A 20,555-nucleotide genomic window follows, 5' to 3' on the forward strand; every position below is an offset into this window, starting at 1 on the left:
GGAGAGGTGGCCATTTCAAAAATACTGGTGGTGTACCATAGGTAAGTCTTTCCCCTTCCGATTTTTTCCGCAAACAAATCTAAAACATCCGAAAACTCTATCTATCATTTGGAATTTGAGGATTCTAAAAAAATAGCAAACCATCGTGGGTTGTTGAAATCAGATGCAACTTTTTGTGTAGATGTTTTTTCATATAAAAAGAACTTTTGCATCCGATGACGCAAAATCTAGAGCCGTTTTACCGAAACATGATATGTCAAAATTAATGATTGTTATTTTTTCCTAGCAACTAGGTTATGTAGCATAACTACAATTTAAAGGAGTTTAAATTTAAAGTTTTTCTCATTTTATTTTCTATTTTCCAAAACTAAAAAGGCAATTCATGAGGGGGCACCAATTATGTGGTGCGCCAGAGGTAGGTGGGGACCAAAACCTCCACCCCATCCCTTGCATACCCATTTTGCACCTTATATTAATGCCGGCATGGGTACCAATACATGTAGCGCATCAATATAGGGTCCGCCACGGCTAAAAGAGGCCACACCGGTCAGCCGGTCTAGTAATACCCATGGCGCACCACTTTTAGCGATGTGTCACGGGTAATTTTTCATCGGTGCACCACTTTTAGCCCGTGACGTGCCACACTTTCAGTGTGCCAGGGTAAGCCACCTACCTAAGGTTATTTTTCTAGTAGTGAAGCGAGCCTCACAACACATCAGACCATCCTACGTTGAGTAATCCAAGTGATTGCTTGGTGTACTTACTATAGGGCCAGTCACATGGTTCGAGTAGGGTTTGATCCATTCGGGGCCCTAACATGTATAGCAATTTACAGACGAGCGCGCCATGGATGGTGTTCTTCTGTACACCGCGAGGACTCTGCTAGGAGGGGCTCCGAGTACGGATTTTTCACGTGTCGTAAGATGCCTGGCAGTAATGCGGTGTATCCATGGCAATGCCTATGGTTGATGGATTTAGGTTATGGGAAACGAAGGTATTGGTAGATTCGTCGGGATTTATGAAAAAAACTCCAAGGTTCCTTAATTTTGGGATTGTCCTTATTCTCCATGTCAGGGATATAGGGTTCAAATGCTTCATAGTTGTTAAATTATTTTGGGCTTTGTGGTCCAGCAGGTCATCAGGTGGGCCTCTAGTTGATCCAAAGCAGGTATATCAACAATGAGTATTTGACAGGTCATGCCCATATCATGCACTATCCCTATCACACGAGTTTGTTGGTGTTTCTTTGTTCTTAGTCGCGTTGCCCATATCTTGTATGCAACGATACATAAGAGCATCTCCAGCCGCGTCCCCCAAAGAGATTTGAGACGCGTCGGAAAAAAAAATCGTTCCTAGTCGCGCCTCCCAAAGCCTCATTTTGTCTGGCGCGGTCCAATACGGTGTCCGGCATCCCAACTCCATCCCCGCTACACAGGGGACGCTCCGGGCACGCCGAACACAACGAAAACGAGGCGGGCTCCCACCTGTCGGCGGCTATTTCCATAACCGTTGGTTCGCACCTTTTATTTCTCGTCGTGCCTTCCCTCCCGCGCCTCCTACCCCTCCACCGTCGCTCAATTTGCCGGCCGTTTCGACGGCTGATCTCTTCTGAGTCGGCATTGTCGTCGCGGTTGGCTCTCTCGCCGGCCTTTTCGCTGCCGTCGCTTCGCCGGCGCGTCCCAGAACGCGGCGTCAAATCCGCCCCACCTCCCCGCACATAATATGTTCGACGACTTATCAGGTAGGCGCGATAGGCCGCTGTTCGTTGCCTCGTCTGCCGCGGCGCAATTTTAACCATTAATTTTGCTTCCGACATGGATAGCGATGACGAGATGCTTTTCCGACTGCTAGAGGACGAGCAAGCCTTCGACGACGACATCCGGGAGCATTTGCTGATCATCGCATCCCTCCAGGACATGGTTGATGCCGAGGCGGAGAAGCGGAAGATGCCGCGCCGCAGAGGATCAAAGCAGGGGAGAAAGAAGTCGAAGCCCCGGCAGAGGATGGAGGGGCATACCATGCTGCACAATGACTACTTCGCAGATGAGGCAACACATGCTGACAATTTTTGGCGCCGATATAGGATGAGCAAGGGTTTTTTCATGAATATCCTCCACGGCGTTCGAGAGTTTGACAACTACTTCAAGCTGAAGCACGACGCTGTAGGTGTTGCCGGGTTCTCGTCGATTCAGAAGTGCACCGCCGCCATGAGAATGCTTGCATACGGAGCACCTGCTGATACACAGGACGACTACCTTCACATGAGTGAGTCTACTGCCATTGAGTGCATGTACAAGTTTTTCCGAGCTATGGTGGGAAAGTTTGGCAAATACTACTTGAGAGGGCCAACTGAAGAAGAGACTGCAAGGATCATGGAACAAAATGCTGCCAGAGGATTCCTGGAATGCTTGGAAACATCGATTGGATGCACTGGTCATGGAAGAACTGCCCGTTTGCCTGGCAAGATATATACAAAGGGCGTCATGGATTGCAGTGTGGTGCTTGAAGCTGTGGCAGATTATGACATGTGGATTTGATATTTTTTCTTTGGCATGGCGGGATCACATCAACGTGTTGCAGCAGTCTTCGGTATTCATCAAACTAGTGGAAGGTCATGCTCCACCATGCAACTATGAGATCAATGGCTACCAATATACCAAAGGCTATTATCTAGCCGATGGTATATATCCAAAATGGGTCACTTTTGTCAAAACAATCTCGGCTCCATCAGGTTAGAAGAATTGCCACTTTGCTTCACGACAGGAGGTTTGCGGGAAGGATGTTGAGCGGACATTTGGTGTGCTTCGAGCTTAATTTGTAATTGTCTGGTACCCTGCTCTAAGATGGTCTCACGACCAAATGTGGGAGGTGATGCAGGCTTATGTGATCATGCAGAACATGCTCATCGAGGATGACCGCAAGAATCATATCAGGAGACATGTTGGTCCCTATGAGTGTTAGGGTCCTCTTGCAGACGTTGATCATGAGTTGCCTCCAGATTTTGCTGATTTCCTCGCCATGCACGCAGAGATCCGTGGGAGCAATGTTCACGAGCAACTTCAAAATAATCTCGTTGAGCATATGTGAAGGATCAAAGGATTATCAGCAAATGTCGCGGCACCTTGATCTAGCCCCATTTATTGCATTTATTTAGTTGTTTTATTGTTTGTTGTATTTTAATTTGAAAACAATCTCGATAAACATATTTATTTGTATGATATATTTAATAAATGGTTGTGTTTTCGAAAAACCTATAGAAAATGTTTGGGGGTGGCGGTTTTGGGGACGCGACTGGGGAGCGACGTACCCCAAACGCGGCACGAACAAAACACGTCCCCCAAACGCTCGATCCGGCGCCGTTTGGGGGACGCTTTAGGGGACGCGGCTGTAGATGCTCTAATCTTCTAAAAATATCTATTTGGATTTGCAGTTTATAAAATCTCCTATGACAAATCTCCTATGAAACAATGTATGATCTATGAACATGTGATGTATTTTGACACATCTATGTATCTGATGTGTTAATTTCTTCATGCATTCTCTTCAGTGTTATTATTTATTTTCAGATGGAAAAATTAATAAAACATGTATGAAAATGTGGCAGCACCTTTTAAATCTTCTTTGAATTGTGTTGTTTTTTGATATAGTATCGATCTAGGTTAGTAAAGGTATTAACTTATGTATACTACATGAATCATTTGTGAAATGTGTACATATTTATGAAGATACATAAAAGAGAATCCTACGAAACTGGAATATCTCTGTTAAAAACCGAGTTAGTTTTGTTGGTATATTAAAAAATATTGAATTGTTCTTCAAAAAATATTACGGGATATGAAAAAATGTTGTTATTTATGAGGATATAAAAAAACTAAAAAGTTAGGGGGGGGGGGGGTTGTGCAAATATTAGTTGGACTTAAGAATTTGATGGAAGAGACATTCTGAGAAATTTTCTGCATGAATCTGCACCAAATTAATGCTACATTCCGAGAGGACCTTCTTATATTAGGAGTTGCATTTCTCGAGTGGACTCCGAAACGTGAGGGCTCCCCAAAGATGAAGGCCATTGTCGCACAGTGAGCTCTTGTCGTCTTTGCCGACGTCTTGGTTTGCTTCATGATCTCCGTGGAAGGGGAATGTAGGCATATTCTTGTGATGAACTACGTTGCCCGTGCTCGTGCTTCCGTTCATCGCCTGACAAGCAACTTAAATCATCATGTGATTTTTATCATTACATATTTAAAATTCACGTTCTGATTTTCACCATGGCACTGTGTAAAAGCCAGGTCAATCAAGGGCTCCCTGCAGTTGCGGATTAAGAAATGTAATAAAGTTGTTCATTTGATTTATTGTGGCCGTAGTAACGCACGAGTTCTATACTGTATGAAATATTACACAAATTTTCACTTGGACAACTATCATGAGATGGAACGAATTCACAGTTGGTTTCGACTAAGGGCTGTTTTACGGTGCAATTTACTAGTCAGGTGGGCTAGTAGTATTGAGACATGGTATTCTGGGTAACTAGTATTTTGGTATTTCTGTTTCTTCTCCAGAATCTAGAAGAGATTTGATTACAACTATGATAATCACGAGCCGGCTCCACAAAGGTGCAGACCTACTATCTTTTAGTCCACTGAATGGAAGTTAAAATCCCGTGATAAGGGGTGAATGTACTTTTGTACTTGAACTTGTGAACTAGCGCCCAGGAAAAACCTTCAATTTTTATGTTAAAAGTCAAAATTTAAAAAGTTTGACCAAACAAAAAAGTATCTATAACATGATACAAATATATAATATATTTAACGGTGAATCTACGAATATTAATTTAGTATCATAGTTATTTATATTTTTATCTAAAACATTAGTTAAGAGAAAGTTGATTGTGGACTAAATTTATAAGCTTTATTCATTGAGACGGGAAGAGTACTTAGAGCATCTCCAACAGGCGTTGTATAATCGGCTTTATAGCGCTTGCTATGCGGATGCAGCGCACGGTGCCGGCGAGAGCTTCGACGGGTGTTGTAAACCGCCGCGCCAAAATTCAGCGCTGCAACGGTCCGATGCGCTAAAATTCAGCCTCAAAAACCATATTTTCACACAATTACACATCTAAATGGATCAAACAAAGCTAAAAAAACTGAAAATATAAATATATTACATAGTTCAACCCACATTTGCTACAACCGAATTTAAACCTAAAAGATAAACTACGCTAAAACTAATTGGACCACTCGAACTCGGAGATTCCAGTGTTGTCGACGACACCGGAGTCGACGACCACTCGAACTCCGAGGAGGAAGAGTCGACGGAGATGGTCGACGGACCGGCGCCCTTCTTCTTCTCCTCCTTCCTCCTCGCGGCCTTCTCATCCTTCTCCTTCTTCTTGGCCTCCTTCTTGGCCCTCCTCGCCTCCCGATCTTTCTTCTTCCCACCTTCTGCACCGCCTTCATCTCTTTCTTCTCGAAAAAGAAGGCGACTTCCGCGGCCACGTCCTCCGGGAAGCTCCGCACCCACTCGAGGCGCAGGCGCTCGTCCCGCTCGGCGACGAGGAGGCGCTGCTCGAGCTCGCGCTGCCTCGCCTCATGTGTGACGGTCGGCGACGGCGGCGTGAGGTCTTTGGCCTGCTATCGCGTCCAAATATCGGAGAAGTTCATCGACCGCCGAGGACGGCCGAGGCGCCAAGCCACCGCGTTGTACGCGCGCGCCACCTCGTGCGCCGTATCATACGTTTCGATCCCGATGTGCTCCTCGCCACTCCGAATCTCCGCGTAGAGCGTCTCGTTTGAACGCGCGCGCACGCCGCGGTAGCCGGAGCTTGAGCGGCGGCGGGGAGGCATCACGGCGGCGCGGCGCGCGTGGTGAGGTGGATCGGAGGCGGAGCGATACACGGAGTGAGGTTGAGCTGTGGGAAGTTTCCAGGTGGTTGGGTGCTTGCGCATCTCGTTTAATAGCGTGCGCTGGAAGCGGCGCGCCAGTTTTGCGAGTAGGATGGCGCAGAAGCCCGCGCGCGTCAACTTTTTTTACCACGCACTGTGTTTTCTCGTCCGTGCTAGAGCTTCGCGCGTCCGCTCCCGAGCGGCATTTCAGCGGGTCTTTTAGCGCGTGCAGTTTACAACACTTGTTGGAGATGCTCTTATGTTTATCCGTATTGGCATCTAATGATAAGCGAGAAAAAAATCCATAAATTAACAAACTCAAGAACACAATGGTGTTGCTAGCCCATCGGCACTACTAATATTTGTGGGTATAGATTTAATTACTAGAGATGTGGTGATACTTAATGCGCTAGGGTCTGACATGACAAATATAATTTACTGATCCGAAGTTGTAGGTAATGCAATTCATGGATCTTTTTATTTTTCCTGCGAATTTGTATCGGCATTGATTAAATTTGCTAGCTATGCATGCGCCCATTTATTTTTGGAACGTATAAGGAAGATCCATATATTACGGAAGCTAACAAGTCCGGTCACCTATGCTGCCATTTTTTTTATTAATCTGCCAATTTTGCCCTTTGGTGAGAAAATACTACTGCTTTGGTCAACAAGTATTAGTAAATCTAAACCATTTGATCAGTTGGTTTGGACGGTCAGTATTTGTCCGTCCCTACCGTAAAAAGCCTCCTCGACTAAACAGGCATGCTTGAAGATATTGATTAGCTATTTGGACCATATATAGCACGTCCCCCTCTTGCCAGCTTGTGAGCAGCCTTAGAATACACAATACAAGCAGAACCTCAGCCGTGGGGCTCTATGGCTACCACCGATCGGTGCTACCTATGCTCCCCGAAAGCAACTCTACAACACACTATTCGAGCATGATACTCCTAAAAGGTGCGCATACATACGTGCGCCATGATCAATGCATAAGAGAAGGCGAGAACTCATTAAACTAGTCAAGTGCCAGATCATCCAAGAAGGATATCCAGCTCTCCATGTATACAGGTCAGCTATCAACGATGAAAACAACGGACGAATATTGCCTATAAGTTGGGTTCCATGGGAGTACTCGCAAAGTTCGTCCTCGTCTGATTGCAGGGGACTCGAGGATGGAGAAAGCGTTGCTTTGGCTCGCTTTCATCTTGGCAGCCTCGCATGGTTGCAAGGCTGATCCAGATATTGTCACAGGTCCGATTTCCAAAAACTGTTTGCAATTTTTATTATTTTTTAGACTACTTCTTCTATTGCTGATGATTATTAATAGGTGTCTGAACTTTTCATAAAAGAAAACCAAATGACAGTCGTAACATAATCTTAGTCTTTCTTTTTCGAAAAGGAGCAGCACGGCCTCAGCTGCATCAATCCATGCATGTGGCCCTTTATTAACACAACCTTAGTTAACACGATTCTTCCTTTTGATAAATTGCAGATGGTGATTACATCAAGATAAAACGTATGCCCTTACCGAACCGTTCTAGCTTGCGCATTCATACTACCTTCAACACCGCTCCCTATACTAAAGGCTCCAAGTAACAAGCATTTCAGGTAGCTTGTTGGCCATCTTCATAGTCTTCCCCGTCATGGTGTTGGCCCTCGCCATCGCAATCATCAAATACCTGATGCCCAAGAGCAGATCAGCTGACGATACCGTTGGCTCGGCTTACGATAGCAAGGTGCATAGCGGGGAGGTGATCAACCGGTGGTCGGGCCTGTACAGGTTTACCAAGACCGAGATCGAGCGGGCTATGGACTACGCCAACACCCGAATCTACCTCGGCTCCGGCAGCGCGGGGCAGGTGTACCAGGGGGTGCTGCCCAGCGGCCAGCTCGTGGCAATCAAGCACATCCACCACACGGCCATGTCCGGGTCCTTCACCAGGGAGGCCGACGGGCTGTCCAAGGTGAGGCACCCAAACCTCGTCTGCCTCTTCGGCTACTGCGACAACGGCAGCGACCAGTACCTCGTCTATGAGTACTGCGCCAAGGGAAACCTAGCCCAGAATCTACTCCGTAAGAAGGACCAATCAATCATGCCTATTATTTCAATCTAGCTAGCTACACTTGTCGAATCCTTAGAAGTTATTATGTTCTTGGTTAATTTCCAGGAGGTGATGCTGTTCTCTCATGGCCAACAAGAGTCAAGATCCTCCGGGATTGTGCCTCTGTCCTGAGGTTTCTTCACACACACTCTGATGGATGCATTGTACATAGAGACATTAAGGTCGGAATATTTTTCCATCCCTAAATATAAACATTTCTGCTCATTCACAAAAGAAAGGAATGAGAACAGAGTATTGCAAAAAAAAAGGCATCTTGTGTTTGTGTGCTGAATTCTTTTTTTTCCACAGCTTAGCAACATCTTGCTGACGGAGGACATGGAGCCTAAGCTGTCTGATTTCGGGCTGGCAAAATTGCTGCAGATGGAGGAGACCAAGGTGTTCACAGATGTCAGGGGAACCATTGGTTACATGGATCCTGAGTACATCACACACTCCAAGCTTACTTGTGCCAGCGATATCTACAGCTTTGGTGTGGTGGTGTTGCAACTTCTCTCGGGAAAGAAGGTCATAGAACTTGACATTGTTGCACGCGATTCTCTTACCAAGAAGGTACATTCAGACCTACTTTGTCACAATGATATTCCTATTTCTTTGAGAAGCAACTCTCCGGTGGCTGTTCTCACTAATCACCTTTTTTTCTCTATCTTCTTGTCTAAAGGCAAGAGATGTTGTAAGTGGGAAAAAACCGTTGGATGAATTTATAGACTCACGCGTGCGAGATGAGGTTAATATCGAAGATTTTGTCTTGATACTGAAGATCGCAGTCCTCTGCGTGGCACACTCCAGCGTAGGGCGTCCGACAATAAAGGATGTGTATGAGGAGATGGACAAAGCATGGAGAAATACAAACGCAAAGGTTTGAACCATTTTTGCATTCATGTAATACATTATGCTACCTCTATACCAAAATAAATTATGTTTCAAGAGAGAGTGCAACCAAATTATTTTATTCAACCACTAAGCAATAAAGAGACTCTTTTGGTTAGTTAGTTAAAGATAGTACAATTAGATTTGTCATGAATAGCAATTTTATGTTATGAGTTGTTAAACTAGTATTTAGAGCGAACTCCACTTTTTACCCCTAGTTTGTCATTTATGAGACCAAGTATGAAAGATCGAGATATTACGAATAGAAGGGGTGCTAGGAGTTCACAAAAAAGATACTTCTACTAAAAATATTTAAACAAATTCTTCAGTTAATCTAGTGAAGACTAGAACATAAACAGATCTATAACAAAACATATTGAAGCAACAGAAAGTAAACAGATATAAACTAAGAGGATTCAGATGCTCCGGATACAGATAGGCAAGATGAGCAAGTAAATTCAAGAGAAATAAGAACATGCATGAACTGTAATATAAAGAGATAGTGGCAAAGATACTGACGTAGTTCCCAATGTTCAAGATATTGGCACCAGTTCTACGTCTTTGGAGAGGCTATGCGCGAGTGCACCCAAGTCCTCAGACATAGCCTTGTTCTCCGCTAGCTAAAGATCCTTGAGATCCTAGATTGATCTCTTGGGGTTGATCTTGAGGTGATCACTAAAACTTCAGAAACCTTCAATGGTTGATCCATCTATCGGATGCTGAAAAACGAGGCCTAACCGACTAGGAGATGCCAAATCTCTAAGATTTTTCTCTCAAAGGATTTTCTCAAAAACACAAAGAGAGAGGGAAATTTGCATGACAAAGAATTTTATATCTGAAATCTAGAATTTAGCTCAAGTGACCAATCCTACCCCGTGGGGGGCGGGTCCTATTTATAGGCATAACCACATCATCTAGCCATTGCACCGAATATGCTTTGTAGGAAAGCATCTTAATTGTCACTAGTCTGGTTCTTCACAAAGTGATGCACGTGAAAGCAACAGACATCTAGAGCTTCAATCAAATCCATGAAGCTCTAACTGTTCAGAAATCAGTTTTCACACACTGAAGCACTAGGCTCGATATTAGTTTTTTGAAGTCTCAGCCAATTCAACCAAGTGTCCAACGCAGTTCTTGTGTCTTTCTGCACACTGATTCTTCAAAGATATACAGGCTGGTCTACAAAGAATAATTCCAACTCAGCACACAATCAACTTTCATCTTCTTCCTAAGAGATCAAACCCCTCTTTATAGTACATTTTTCCTCCGAAGCACTACACTAAGTCTTCAGTTCCACTCAGTCTTCATGGAGGTCATCATTTTTAAATAGTACCTTCTTCACTTCATTTTGAGGGGTCAGCATCCTTATGGTTAAATCACCTTCTTGGTACTAAGCACATGTGTATACTCAGTAGCACATTGGTCCCTTAATCGATCGTCATTGACCATCCAAACCCCACTATTAGGGCACCAGTTACACTTTCGAAGTACCAATGTAACCGGATATTTTTTGCTCAACTCATTTAGTGAAATTTGTGTTGGTTTTAACTCTCTAAATCTTCAAAAAAATGGTGAACCTGATAAACCTTTTATATGCAAAAAAGTGATAAACGCACATCGATCTCTTCAAATTAATCTCCCCTTTACCCTTTTGTCACGGGAACACCCTCTAAGGGTATGTCTCTGAGCTGATGATCGGGTCCCATATGACAGAAGGAGGTAAAAGATTAAAAGGGTTAAAATCGAAACATGTTTTGCCCCCAGTAAATGAGAGGACTTTTTATTATAATATGAGGTAATCGTTGTCACAAATAGTAAATTAGGTACATAGTGGTATTCACTCTAATATTTTAGTTGCATATTAGTAAGTATCCAATGGTCGAAGTTGTATGCTGAAGATATTGTAAAGTAATGTATCTTTTATGGAGGGAGCATTTTATTAATACATTCCACATTTTTTCGTAAAATTCTTCTCTTATTTGTGCAGGCTGCTCGGTCAACCAAGAAGATAGATTCATCAAATACATCAGAATATGCAAAGATGATAGATGTGTAGTTCACATTTTTTCCAAACAAAGAAGAATGATAGCATGGAGTTGCACATTTTTCACATGAAATGTGACCAAACGGCATTGTGATCAAGTGTGGAAAATGTTATATGCCAAAGCTTTTGCAAAAGGAGTGTTGCACTTACAAGTACACTAGTAGCAGCTCTTGAAGATTTTGTAGGAACCTAGTTGTATATATTGAAGTTTGTTTTTTTTCGAAAAAAAAAATATATATATATATATATTGAGGTTTGTAAGAACCTAGTTGTATATAATCTCGGTGAAGTCATGGAACAATCTAGTTGGTATAAAATGCAAAGTTTGTCTTTTGATAGCTCTCTACTTTTGGATAATTAACTCTCCTTTGAGGTATGACAGTCCCCAAGGATGAGTATGCGGATTTCATGCTAACAATGAGACGGGCTTGTCATTTGTAGGTATCATTTCTGAGTGAAAATGCAGCACCCTGCTTCAAGTAGGTCATATACTACTTTTTTGTAGTTGGCTTGAGTGATGATACTATTTCTCTTGTTTAAATTTCTCATGTAAAATTTAGTAAATACGAAAAATATCTTTAATATTTAATTAAAATCTACAATGAAATTTATAAACCCTCACAAAAATAATTATGAAGTATTATTAAAGTTTTAATTTTATGCATATAAGTCATACTACTAACAATGATATCAATTATTCCCTGTGAAATGATAACAATGTTGATTATGATTTTCCTACAAAGACCTTGTACCTCGTTTACGCCACATGGAAAGACAGAAGCAATCAAAATCTACATTTATCTCAGAAGGCGTTTCTTCAGTACAACCCCCTTCCTCCAAACTCAGACAAACTCAAACACAAAGATGGTTCAGATCGCTCGATACCCCTTCATAATTAAGGCTATGATGGTCTCTAAACAGTATACGTAGCCCTGTATAAACCCGTATGGCTCAACTTATTTGAACGAATATGTAGCGTACGTATAGGTAGGAGTAGTATATATGTACAACTAATCTTATGTTTGTCAAATTGACCATATAGAGATACGTGCAAGTCCTATGAACCGGGACAACAGATGGAATATCTCTCTTCATAGGCTTTAAAGCCCTCAAGAAACCCAAACAAGAGATGCCTTTTTCGTCCAATTAGAAGAGAGGATTCCCTTTTGGTCCCTTTTGAGATAGCCGTATGTTTACTTATATTGGTGTATGCTTAATTAGAACTTATGGAAGTGATATGAAAGGAGAATGTTGCTGTATAAAGCCTTGTGTTTGAACTGGACACGTTCCTAGTGTTGGTAGGTATGAGGCATCTTTGTTGGTACAAGTATTGGACTTGATGGTGATGGTTTGTGTGGCAAAAATATTTGTTAAAAAGTCGGGTGATGTCCCTGTGGCCTCCACCGTATTGTTTTTCAGAGTCATGAACTCTAGTCTTACTTTATTTTATTTTTAAGTCAGTTTATTTGTTTTACTGTTAATGATTATATGTAGATAAATTAACTGGTGCATCATAAAATCCTAATTAAGCAACGAGATAAGCAAAGCATTTCCACCTAGCACATATATATATATGTTTTTTTAATGGACAGGCAGCAAAGGTGTACAGCTTTTACTCGGGACATCGAGTTAAACCTAACAAACAATATTGTGTTGCGTGTACGAAATAAATAAGAAAAATGAGTACTAGACCGGCTGAGACTTCAAGAGTCTAAATATCTTGGCACGTCACATGCTTTCTTCCCAAATAACTCCATTTATAGGCTAATGATTTCATCTCTAGATAGGTAGGAGCTAGGATGGCTTCATAATGCTGGCAGTTTGATAGAAAGCCGTATTTCGTGGAAGCATATATTCTCAGGTTTATATAAACCGTATGTTTGGTATGGTGTTTGGTTGCTTTAAAAGTGAGCAATAATACACACACACCAGCATATTTGTCTTCATTCAGGGATTGCATTGCGCGTACGGTCTGTTACATGGACAAATTGCAAATTCTGTTTCCTATGCAGCAAACAAAACTTCAAAATTATTGCAACTTCACATAGAAACAAAACACCTACCTTTTAGTTATACCCGATTTATTAAGCTTGCAATTATAATACTAGCATCTTAGGCTAAGTACAAAACACCCCTGATCAAACTAGCCTCCTTGACAATGACAAGATCATGTATTCCATAACTATAAATTTGAGGGAGTAAATATAAAAACATTTTTTTTAGAAATAAGGATGGAGCTAGCGTGATAACTTTCAGCCTAAGCTGCAGGTGCGCATTTACACAGATGAATAATATATTAACTGAATACGTCTTAAAACAGTATTTTGGTACATCACAATCGCATTTTGATATATTTTCAAGATACATTACAATATAAGTTAGTGCTCTACGCCATGTTCTAAGTACAATATCTTAATCCAAATCCAGAGGTATTAGACAACCAATGAGATCATCACACTATCCCATAGGCGCTGTCTAACACCCACTACACTATATGTGTAGTTTCTGTTTTTTGAGAATAATCCCCACTTTATTCTTAAACGATAATGTTTGTCGGGATACACAAATGCACTGGTGGCAAAACAAACCAAACCAGTCTCCTAACCTCTGTACTAGAAGCAGATCTAGCTAAGGTGTGTGCTTCACCGTTGAAAGCCCTTCCTTCGTGACAGAAAGAAGCCTACGAAAGCCCAATCGATGCCTTTTTTAAAAAACGGGGGCAAAAGCTTTGCCCAATCTATTAATTGAGAATATAATGATATAATGCCTAGTTAATTAACGGAAAATCGGGTGAAAACCGTTACAACAAAAACACAAGAGAACAACACCCAACGCAAGCGAGTTCCCCACTAGACAAACCAACAACCTCTCTCAACCTACTTCAACTGCAAACTCATGATGCCTGCATCGATGCATTTCTTCACAATGTAGCCATATCTTCCTCCATCTCTCGCCATTGACTGAATGAGTTAACAACCTCCAAGCAATCGGTTGCAATCTTCAAGCCACTAAGATTCGGATCACTAGCCAAAGCAAGAGCCTCGCGGCAGGCCAAACTTTCTAAGACTGTCGGATAGGTGATCCCCACAACTGTCAACACTGAACACCCAAGAAAATTGCCCTGACAATCTCTAGCTTGCAGCTACTCCACCCTTGGCTTGAGACTTCGCAGGTGATGGATCAACATTGATCTTAACCACGTCCTGGGGAGGTGGCAGCCGTTTAGGTCCTGACGTCCGCTCTGCTGCCTGTTTCGTCTGAGTCTTGGGTTTAGCCACACTCAGATCTTGCACAAAGCATTGAATAAAACTATGTGTAGATGATGGACTTTGATGTTCAAATTCTTCATCAAGTAAAGCTTTGTGTCTCGCATACCAAATGGCCCACATAGTTATAATGGAGATGAACTCCTCATGCTTTACCGAGTTCATCATCTCAAAAATCCATAGCCTAGCATCTTCTTCTGAACGGCAAAAGTGCTCAGCTAACTCTTCATCTGTTAAAGCCCAAATACATTTTGCCATATGACAGTCAATTAAGGCATGCCTCCAGTTATCTGAGGCTGAACCAAATAAACCGCAGAAGGGGGATGGTGCCATGTTTCTTCCGAATCTTGTTACATCTGTCGGTAAAGACTTTGTTGCTAATCTCCACAGGAAGATTTTTAGCTTGGATGGGGCCAGCACCTTCCACAGTGACGTCCTCGGTTTCCTCTGCTGAGCAGTATTTGAACTTGAACCAATCCCATCTAGCCAATCTTCCTTTCTTTTCTTGGTTTTCACTAGCATTCGATACGCTGATCTAACCGAGAATAAACCTTTTCGGTCATATTTCATGCCCATACATCCAGTTGATTCCTTGAGCTCAACAGAATATTGCATGTTACTTCGACATCCATTTCGACAAAGAACTACCGCAACAGAAAATTGCCTCTGAAGAAATGATAAAATCGGCCACCTGGAAAGGTGGATCGTCCTTGATATAGGCCAATCTTCAGCTGGTCGCAGCAGAAAATTGCCGGGTATCCACTTCGTATTCCACGGATTAATGTCCTCTCACGTCTCAACTCTGCTGATAAGTCCTTGCCGAAGAACATCCACTCCATCAAGAATTGAGCACCAAACCTGAGACGGGTGACTCCCCAGTGAGGCTTCTTAAAATATTCCCTTGTGCGAAGTAAATTGATTTCAGCAACCGTGCACTTAGCGAGCTTGGTACCTGCAGAATTATCCAAGCCTGTTTGCGAACAAAGAGATATTGAATAATTCAATGTCCCTAAACCCTATAGGCCTCCCAGATGTTTCAGACTTGTCAACACATCCCAAAAGACCCGGTGTGTCTTCCTTTTTTTTTCCTTCCTTACTCCCCCACCAAAAGTTTTGAATTGGAGAATGTAAGTGATCGCATAAACACCTTGGTAAACAAAAGTCGACACCACTTGGGCAACTGACTTAATGAGAATCTCCTTCCTCCCACTAAAAAGAGTTGCTCCATCCATCCTAGAATTTTTCTCCATACTCTATCCTTCCAAGAATTTAAAGGATCCATTACGTGAACTTCCCACATCAGATGGCATCCCGAGATACCTCTCATTCAGTGTTCCATTTCTCACATCCAATAAGCTTTTAACTTGCTCACGGGTAGCATTAGGGCAGCCCTTGCTGAAGAAAACAGAGGACTTATCCCTACTAATCCTTTGCCCAGACGCCAAACAGTGCAGAGCATCTTGCATCTGCCTCACTCACCTTGAAAAGCAGCAGGCTATCATCCACAATCAAAAGGTGGTTTACTACCGGAGCAGATGACGCCACCTTAATCCCTTCGAGGTTTGATGACTGACTTCTATGTGTGGTCACTTCAGTAGCTCACCCTACTACACAAAAATAGTAATAACAATATTCGGCCCAGTAATATGTTGGACTGAGGATCACCACACTACAGCCCAATAGGAACTCAGGACGAATTTTTCATTATTTGTAAAATAGATTTCACTCTGCAGTTATTAGTTTACAAATATTCTCCGGGGTGCCAGTCTACTAGCACAGAAGTAACATTCGTTGGTTTAAACAACACATTAGCACTACTGGTGTAACTATGATGTGCCAATGAGCAAGCAAAAAGGTGTTTACAATTACAGTTCTTGCAAAACTAACCGACGTTGCAGAGTGGTTTAACTGATGACTCAATATGGCTAGAATACAAAACTGAGAGACGCTTCATTGTTGAAAAGCATTTAAGTAGCAAGCCATCACTTGAGCCCATCGCCGAGCCCCGCAGGCATTCCTATGCTCTGTGCTAGATCAGCCATCCTTTCCTTCATTGCCTGCAGGTCATTAGCACGAGATCGAGTTAATTGAAGACAACATTTCACACTGCAGCATGCAGTAGCAGCGGGATTCACACCTGGACGCTCCTCTGATGTGCATCCTTGTAGGCTTCATTGACCAGCTCAGATACTTTCTGCAAGTAAAGAAAAGTTATACCCAAGAAGTTACAACAGATCGATTATGTTTTGGTCTGCTAAACTGTGTTAGGTCAAATTTATATGTACATCATTTCTTTTAGAAGTAATTTGTATGTAGAAAAAATCATAGTTGGCTAACTTGGTAATCGTCGCATTAACCCTGCTCATGCAATCGATTATGTGACCATGAAAATTTTGGGTAATCTTCCAAGAAAATAATCAAACTAAGAAGTACATGCGTACCTCAGCACCCAACTCCATTGCAGCCTCCGTAATTTCAACATTTATAGGTTGCTGGTTCCCAGAAAGTGTAACCTGTTTAACAGGTCAGGTCAGATATGGTCTGAATAAATACTAGAAGTGCAATGCAACTTGTAGAGAAACACAAAAAGGATGCATAATTAGGATAGTCTCTTGCATATATAAGTAACATACAAATGTTACTACCTCTGTCCATAAATAGATGTCTTAGATATGTCAAAATTTGGATGTATCTAATTTAAAAAAATCCAAGACATCTATTTATAGACGGAGGGAGTAGCATTTTTTCACAAAAGCATTATTCTATAGGGTATAGCACAAGTCAAGATCTAATAAATATAGGGTTAAAATGTGGAATGTTCCTGCGATCACATTATTATGGTCATTTCAGAAACTAAAGCATTATTTATATGTTCCTCGTCACATGGATAGTAAGTTGTAACAGGACATTCCATTTTGCAACAGCCTTCCATGACTGCCAACGGCTTTCATAGCTCTTTTATGTCGTGCATAACAAAAACATGGACATGGTGTTTTGGCTCATAGGTATAGATGCACCCCTCATGAAAAATGCATTTTAAATGTATTTCAAAATGTCAAAAATTTCTGGAAAAAATTACTGGGTGTACATCCGGACACTCTATGTTCCGACACAAAGTTTTGCGGAAAAATAACATTTTCTGTAAACATACAAAAAAAGTTATCTCGTGAAAAGCTATTTTGGAGCACCAAAATTGTCTTTATTACATAGGCCACAAAAAATATCATTTTTTGACGAAACTTTGTGAGCGTTCATAGAATGTCCAGATGTACACCCAGATATCTTTTTCGGAATCAATGGGTGCATCTACACCTACGAGCAAAAATGCATTTCCGACAAAAACACAACATATTTTAACTACCATTGGAATTGCATGGTCTTTCACTAGAATGTTAGGAAAGGCAAAGCTAAGAGGACTAGCAGGTCAACTTGCTTAGTTCATATAGTCATCTAGAATTAGTAAAGATGCCACAAACTGCAAGTTTAATAATACAACGTTATAATTCAAATGATTAGCTATGATAGTTATGGCTGCTTCAACATGTTTTTTCAGTAATCAATATCAATTGTTTGAGAGAGGTAAACTAAATTCGAAACGCAAGCAAAGCATACAGCTAGAAAGAGTGCAGTTAAGGAGAACACAACTAAACTCCTTGCAGGCTACAAGCATACCTTAATTAGCTCACCTTCACAATAGCCTTCAATCTCGGTCCTAAAAACATAAGGGGAGAAGTCACAAAATGCTACTTTGCAAAAGCATATGAAATATTACACAAATATCCAAATGCGTACGCTGCAAGCTCCTTTTGCACCCGCACAGCCTCCACTTGGACAACCATTTGAGCCTTCTTCACAGTTTCGTAAAGGTTTTGCATATTTCCAATATTTCCAAAGAGCCCTCCCTATGAGTAACAATAAGATGGTAGTGCTATAAGATGGTTTCACAAATACCTACTACACTTTGGGCATGTGCACAGAATGAAAGAAACATAAGTGGTTTGAGGCACGCAGATAAAATTTCATAAACAATTACACTGTCTGCTGAGAGAATTATGTACGAGCAGCTTAAATTTCGACATGATCAACGAAATATGCAATATTATTCGAGTATCCAAACAAAGTAAAAGCTTCGCCCCTCAGGAACTCCATTACTAATATGCAATATTTCCTTTCAAGGAAAGGGAAGCTATTCACCAAAGCTACAATGATACAAAACAGATGAAAAAAATATATACTAATACAGTAATACTGTAATATTAACAATTTGAATTGTGTGTTCAAAAGCAATTTCATCTGCTGATTATGGTCAAGCTAAGTTCTAGAAAGATGGGACGATTCAAAGCTGCAGTAGCCCAACAATTTTCTAAACATGGAGTTTAAGGTCTCATCAGAATCTGGAAGAATAAAAACTTCTGTAATCCGAATTAAGTAAATTGGCCATCCCCACAAGACAACCACATATATTGCCTTGAACATAACGCTAGTCAAATAGAGAAAAAGCTAAGCAGTGCACAGGTTGGATTGATTCGGGACTACATGAGGCAACGAATTCACAGTTGGTTTCATTTAAACAGGCATGCTTGAAGATCTTACTTAGCTATGTGGACCACAGAATTACAAACAAACAAAAAAGCTAAAGGTGAGCAACTCTCTTACTTTTGATGGTGCCTCATCGCCGTTCTCGTCTTTCTCCTTCTTTCCTCCAAATAAACTGTACACCCGGAAGGATCTATTACCAGCTCTTTTCCAGGTGGAACATGGCAAGCAGAATGCCCCTTGTACATTTATCCTACCTGAACAACAAATCAGGAACATGTATAAAATGTGCCGATGTTACACCACTAAATTAACATAGAAGTACACACTGCGGCACATAGATGAGAAGGGCAGACTGAACAAGATCACCACATCTCATTCTATCCTGGACAGATGGTTGAAAAGTTGAACTGTTGGAATGGTCGGAGTTAATGGATACATCAACCGACGCAAAATCTGCATTTCACCTCATACAATCAACATTGCACTTGAAGGAAATTCATCGCCCTGACTTTGTACCTCTCTCGCGAAATAAACTTCAGACGTAGAAGTACACACTGCAGCACAGAGATGAGAAGGGCCCTGGTACAATGTTGGTGAGTCCATCTTATACGATTTGCTTGAACAGAGAACAAATCGTAAAAGCTGAACCAAGTGAATCTAAGCATCAGAACTATATGTCCACAAGAGCTAAGTGGAACCAATCTGTACCGAGTACATAAAAGAAAATCAGAACCCTCCTAGGCCTCTCCGCGCTGAAGCATCCTTGTAAACAAGATCACCACATCTCATTCTATTCTAGACAGATGGTTGAAAAGTTGAACTGTGGAATGGTTGGGGTTAATGGATACATCAACCGACGCAAAATCAACATTTCACCTCATACAATCAACATCGCAGTTGAAGGAAATTCATCGTCCTGACTTTGTATCTCTCTCAAACTTTAGACGTGCGCAGTAACACACGAACACGAAATGCTAGATTTATCATTCAAATGGACCTTAGAGAACACATCCATATCGCTGGGCGAAACCCTAATTGCGTGCGTGGGGCCCAAACCAGCTTGCAGCCGCACTAATTGGAGCCACCCGACAACCCGAACGCCAATGGTGGGTTGGCAGGGCCGGGCGGCCCGGCGACGAGGTTTACGATCGATGCGGGTTTTGGCGGGCATAGGTAAGTGGCGGAGTGGTGAAGGCGCCGCCGGCCGCCGGTGGGGGCAGCGGCGCGGTATGGATAAGTGGCTAACCCGACACGCCGTAGAGAGCGGGGGTGAGGGGGCGTCAACTTACGTGGTGAGTTGGAGGAGAGCGGCGAGAAGGAAGACTTGAAGGCCACCGGAGACAGAGCTGTGGAGGAAGCCATGGCGGGGGGAAGAAGGGGCGATGGCGGAAGAAGGGGTGGCGAGAGAAGGGGAAGACGAACCTGATTTTTGGGATAGAGATATTGTTGACGATGGGGAAAAAAATGAGAGAGAAAATGGATATGTTTTTTTTTCCTTTATTAGTGGGAGTGAGCTTTCGCTCTCTCCTACAGATGTCATATTTTTCCCCTTGTTTTGGAGCTCTTTAATTTTAAAAGTTTAGAGAAATTTTCAAATAATGCAACTTTGAGAACGTTCTTGTCTCGTAAGAAAAACCCTAGCCGCCGCCCGTCTCCATTCGTCACCGACTGGTCCTCCGCCTCCTTTGCTTATCGCTCCGGCGGCGGGAGGGGGTGACAACCTTGGACCTACGCTCAGCGCTACAGTTGGGTCAACCGGCAACGAACTTATGTGGCCATGGCGATGTTGCATGGAACAAGAATAAGGTTTCCTCGTCTCCACATCCACCTCGTCGGT

The 20,555-nt window shown here is 42.2% G+C and overlaps 2 protein-coding genes across 2 annotated transcripts; one reads left to right on the plus strand and one right to left on the minus strand.

The window, feature by feature from the left end:
• The first annotated feature begins 7,045 nt into the window (after window positions 1-7,045).
• LOC124689120 (putative serine/threonine-protein kinase) lies at window positions 7,046-10,925 on the plus strand. The gene is made up of 7 exons (XM_047222710.1): window positions 7,046-7,130; window positions 7,372-7,395; window positions 7,488-7,952; window positions 8,048-8,163; window positions 8,291-8,551; window positions 8,661-8,858; window positions 10,857-10,925. Exons 1-7 carry the CDS (start codon window positions 7,052-7,054, stop codon window positions 10,923-10,925), a joined length of 1,212 nt encoding a protein of 403 aa, XP_047078666.1. The 5' UTR covers window positions 7,046-7,051.
• Window positions 10,926-15,861: 4,936 nt separating this feature from the next.
• On the minus strand, window positions 15,862-20,080 carry LOC124686554 (nucleoid-associated protein At4g30620, chloroplastic-like). Its single transcript, XM_047220484.1, has 7 exons — window positions 20,008-20,080; window positions 18,836-18,972; window positions 17,972-18,081; window positions 17,852-17,891; window positions 16,621-16,692; window positions 16,317-16,373; window positions 15,862-16,236 (listed from the first exon to the last, which is right to left on the minus strand). The coding sequence occupies exons 1-7, from the start codon at window positions 20,078-20,080 to the stop codon at window positions 16,162-16,164; spliced, it is 564 nt and encodes a 187-aa protein (XP_047076440.1). The 3' UTR covers window positions 15,862-16,161.
• Between the last annotated feature and the right edge of the window lie 475 nt (window positions 20,081-20,555).

This window comes from Lolium rigidum, chromosome 2 (genome assembly GCF_022539505.1).
Source record: "Lolium rigidum isolate FL_2022 chromosome 2, APGP_CSIRO_Lrig_0.1, whole genome shotgun sequence".
Classification (NCBI taxonomy): Eukaryota; Viridiplantae; Streptophyta; class Magnoliopsida; order Poales; family Poaceae; genus Lolium; species Lolium rigidum.

Bases quoted from the DNA above. Each gene is read 5' to 3' on its own strand.
- LOC124689120 (XM_047222710.1), top strand. From the start codon at position 7,052: ATGGAGAAAGCGTTGCTTTGGCTCGCTTTCATCTTGGCAGCCTCGCAT. The intron at 7,953-8,047 runs GTAAGAAGGACC...GTTAATTTCCAG, and splicing joins CCTAGCCCAGAATCTACTCC to GAGGTGATGCTGTTCTCTCA. The intron at 8,859-10,856 runs GTTTGAACCATT...TTATTTGTGCAG, and splicing joins GGAGAAATACAAACGCAAAG to GCTGCTCGGTCAACCAAGAA.
- LOC124686554 (XM_047220484.1), bottom strand. From the start codon at position 20,080: ATGGCTTCCTCCACAGCTCTGTCTCCGGTGGCCTTCAAGTCTTCCTTC. The intron at 17,892-17,971 runs GTACGCATTTGG...TTATGTTTTTAG, and splicing joins GTGCAAAAGGAGCTTGCAGC to GACCGAGATTGAAGGCTATT. The intron at 16,693-17,851 runs GTATGCTTGTAG...CCTGTTAAACAG, and splicing joins GTGAAGGTGAGCTAATTAAG to GTTACACTTTCTGGGAACCA.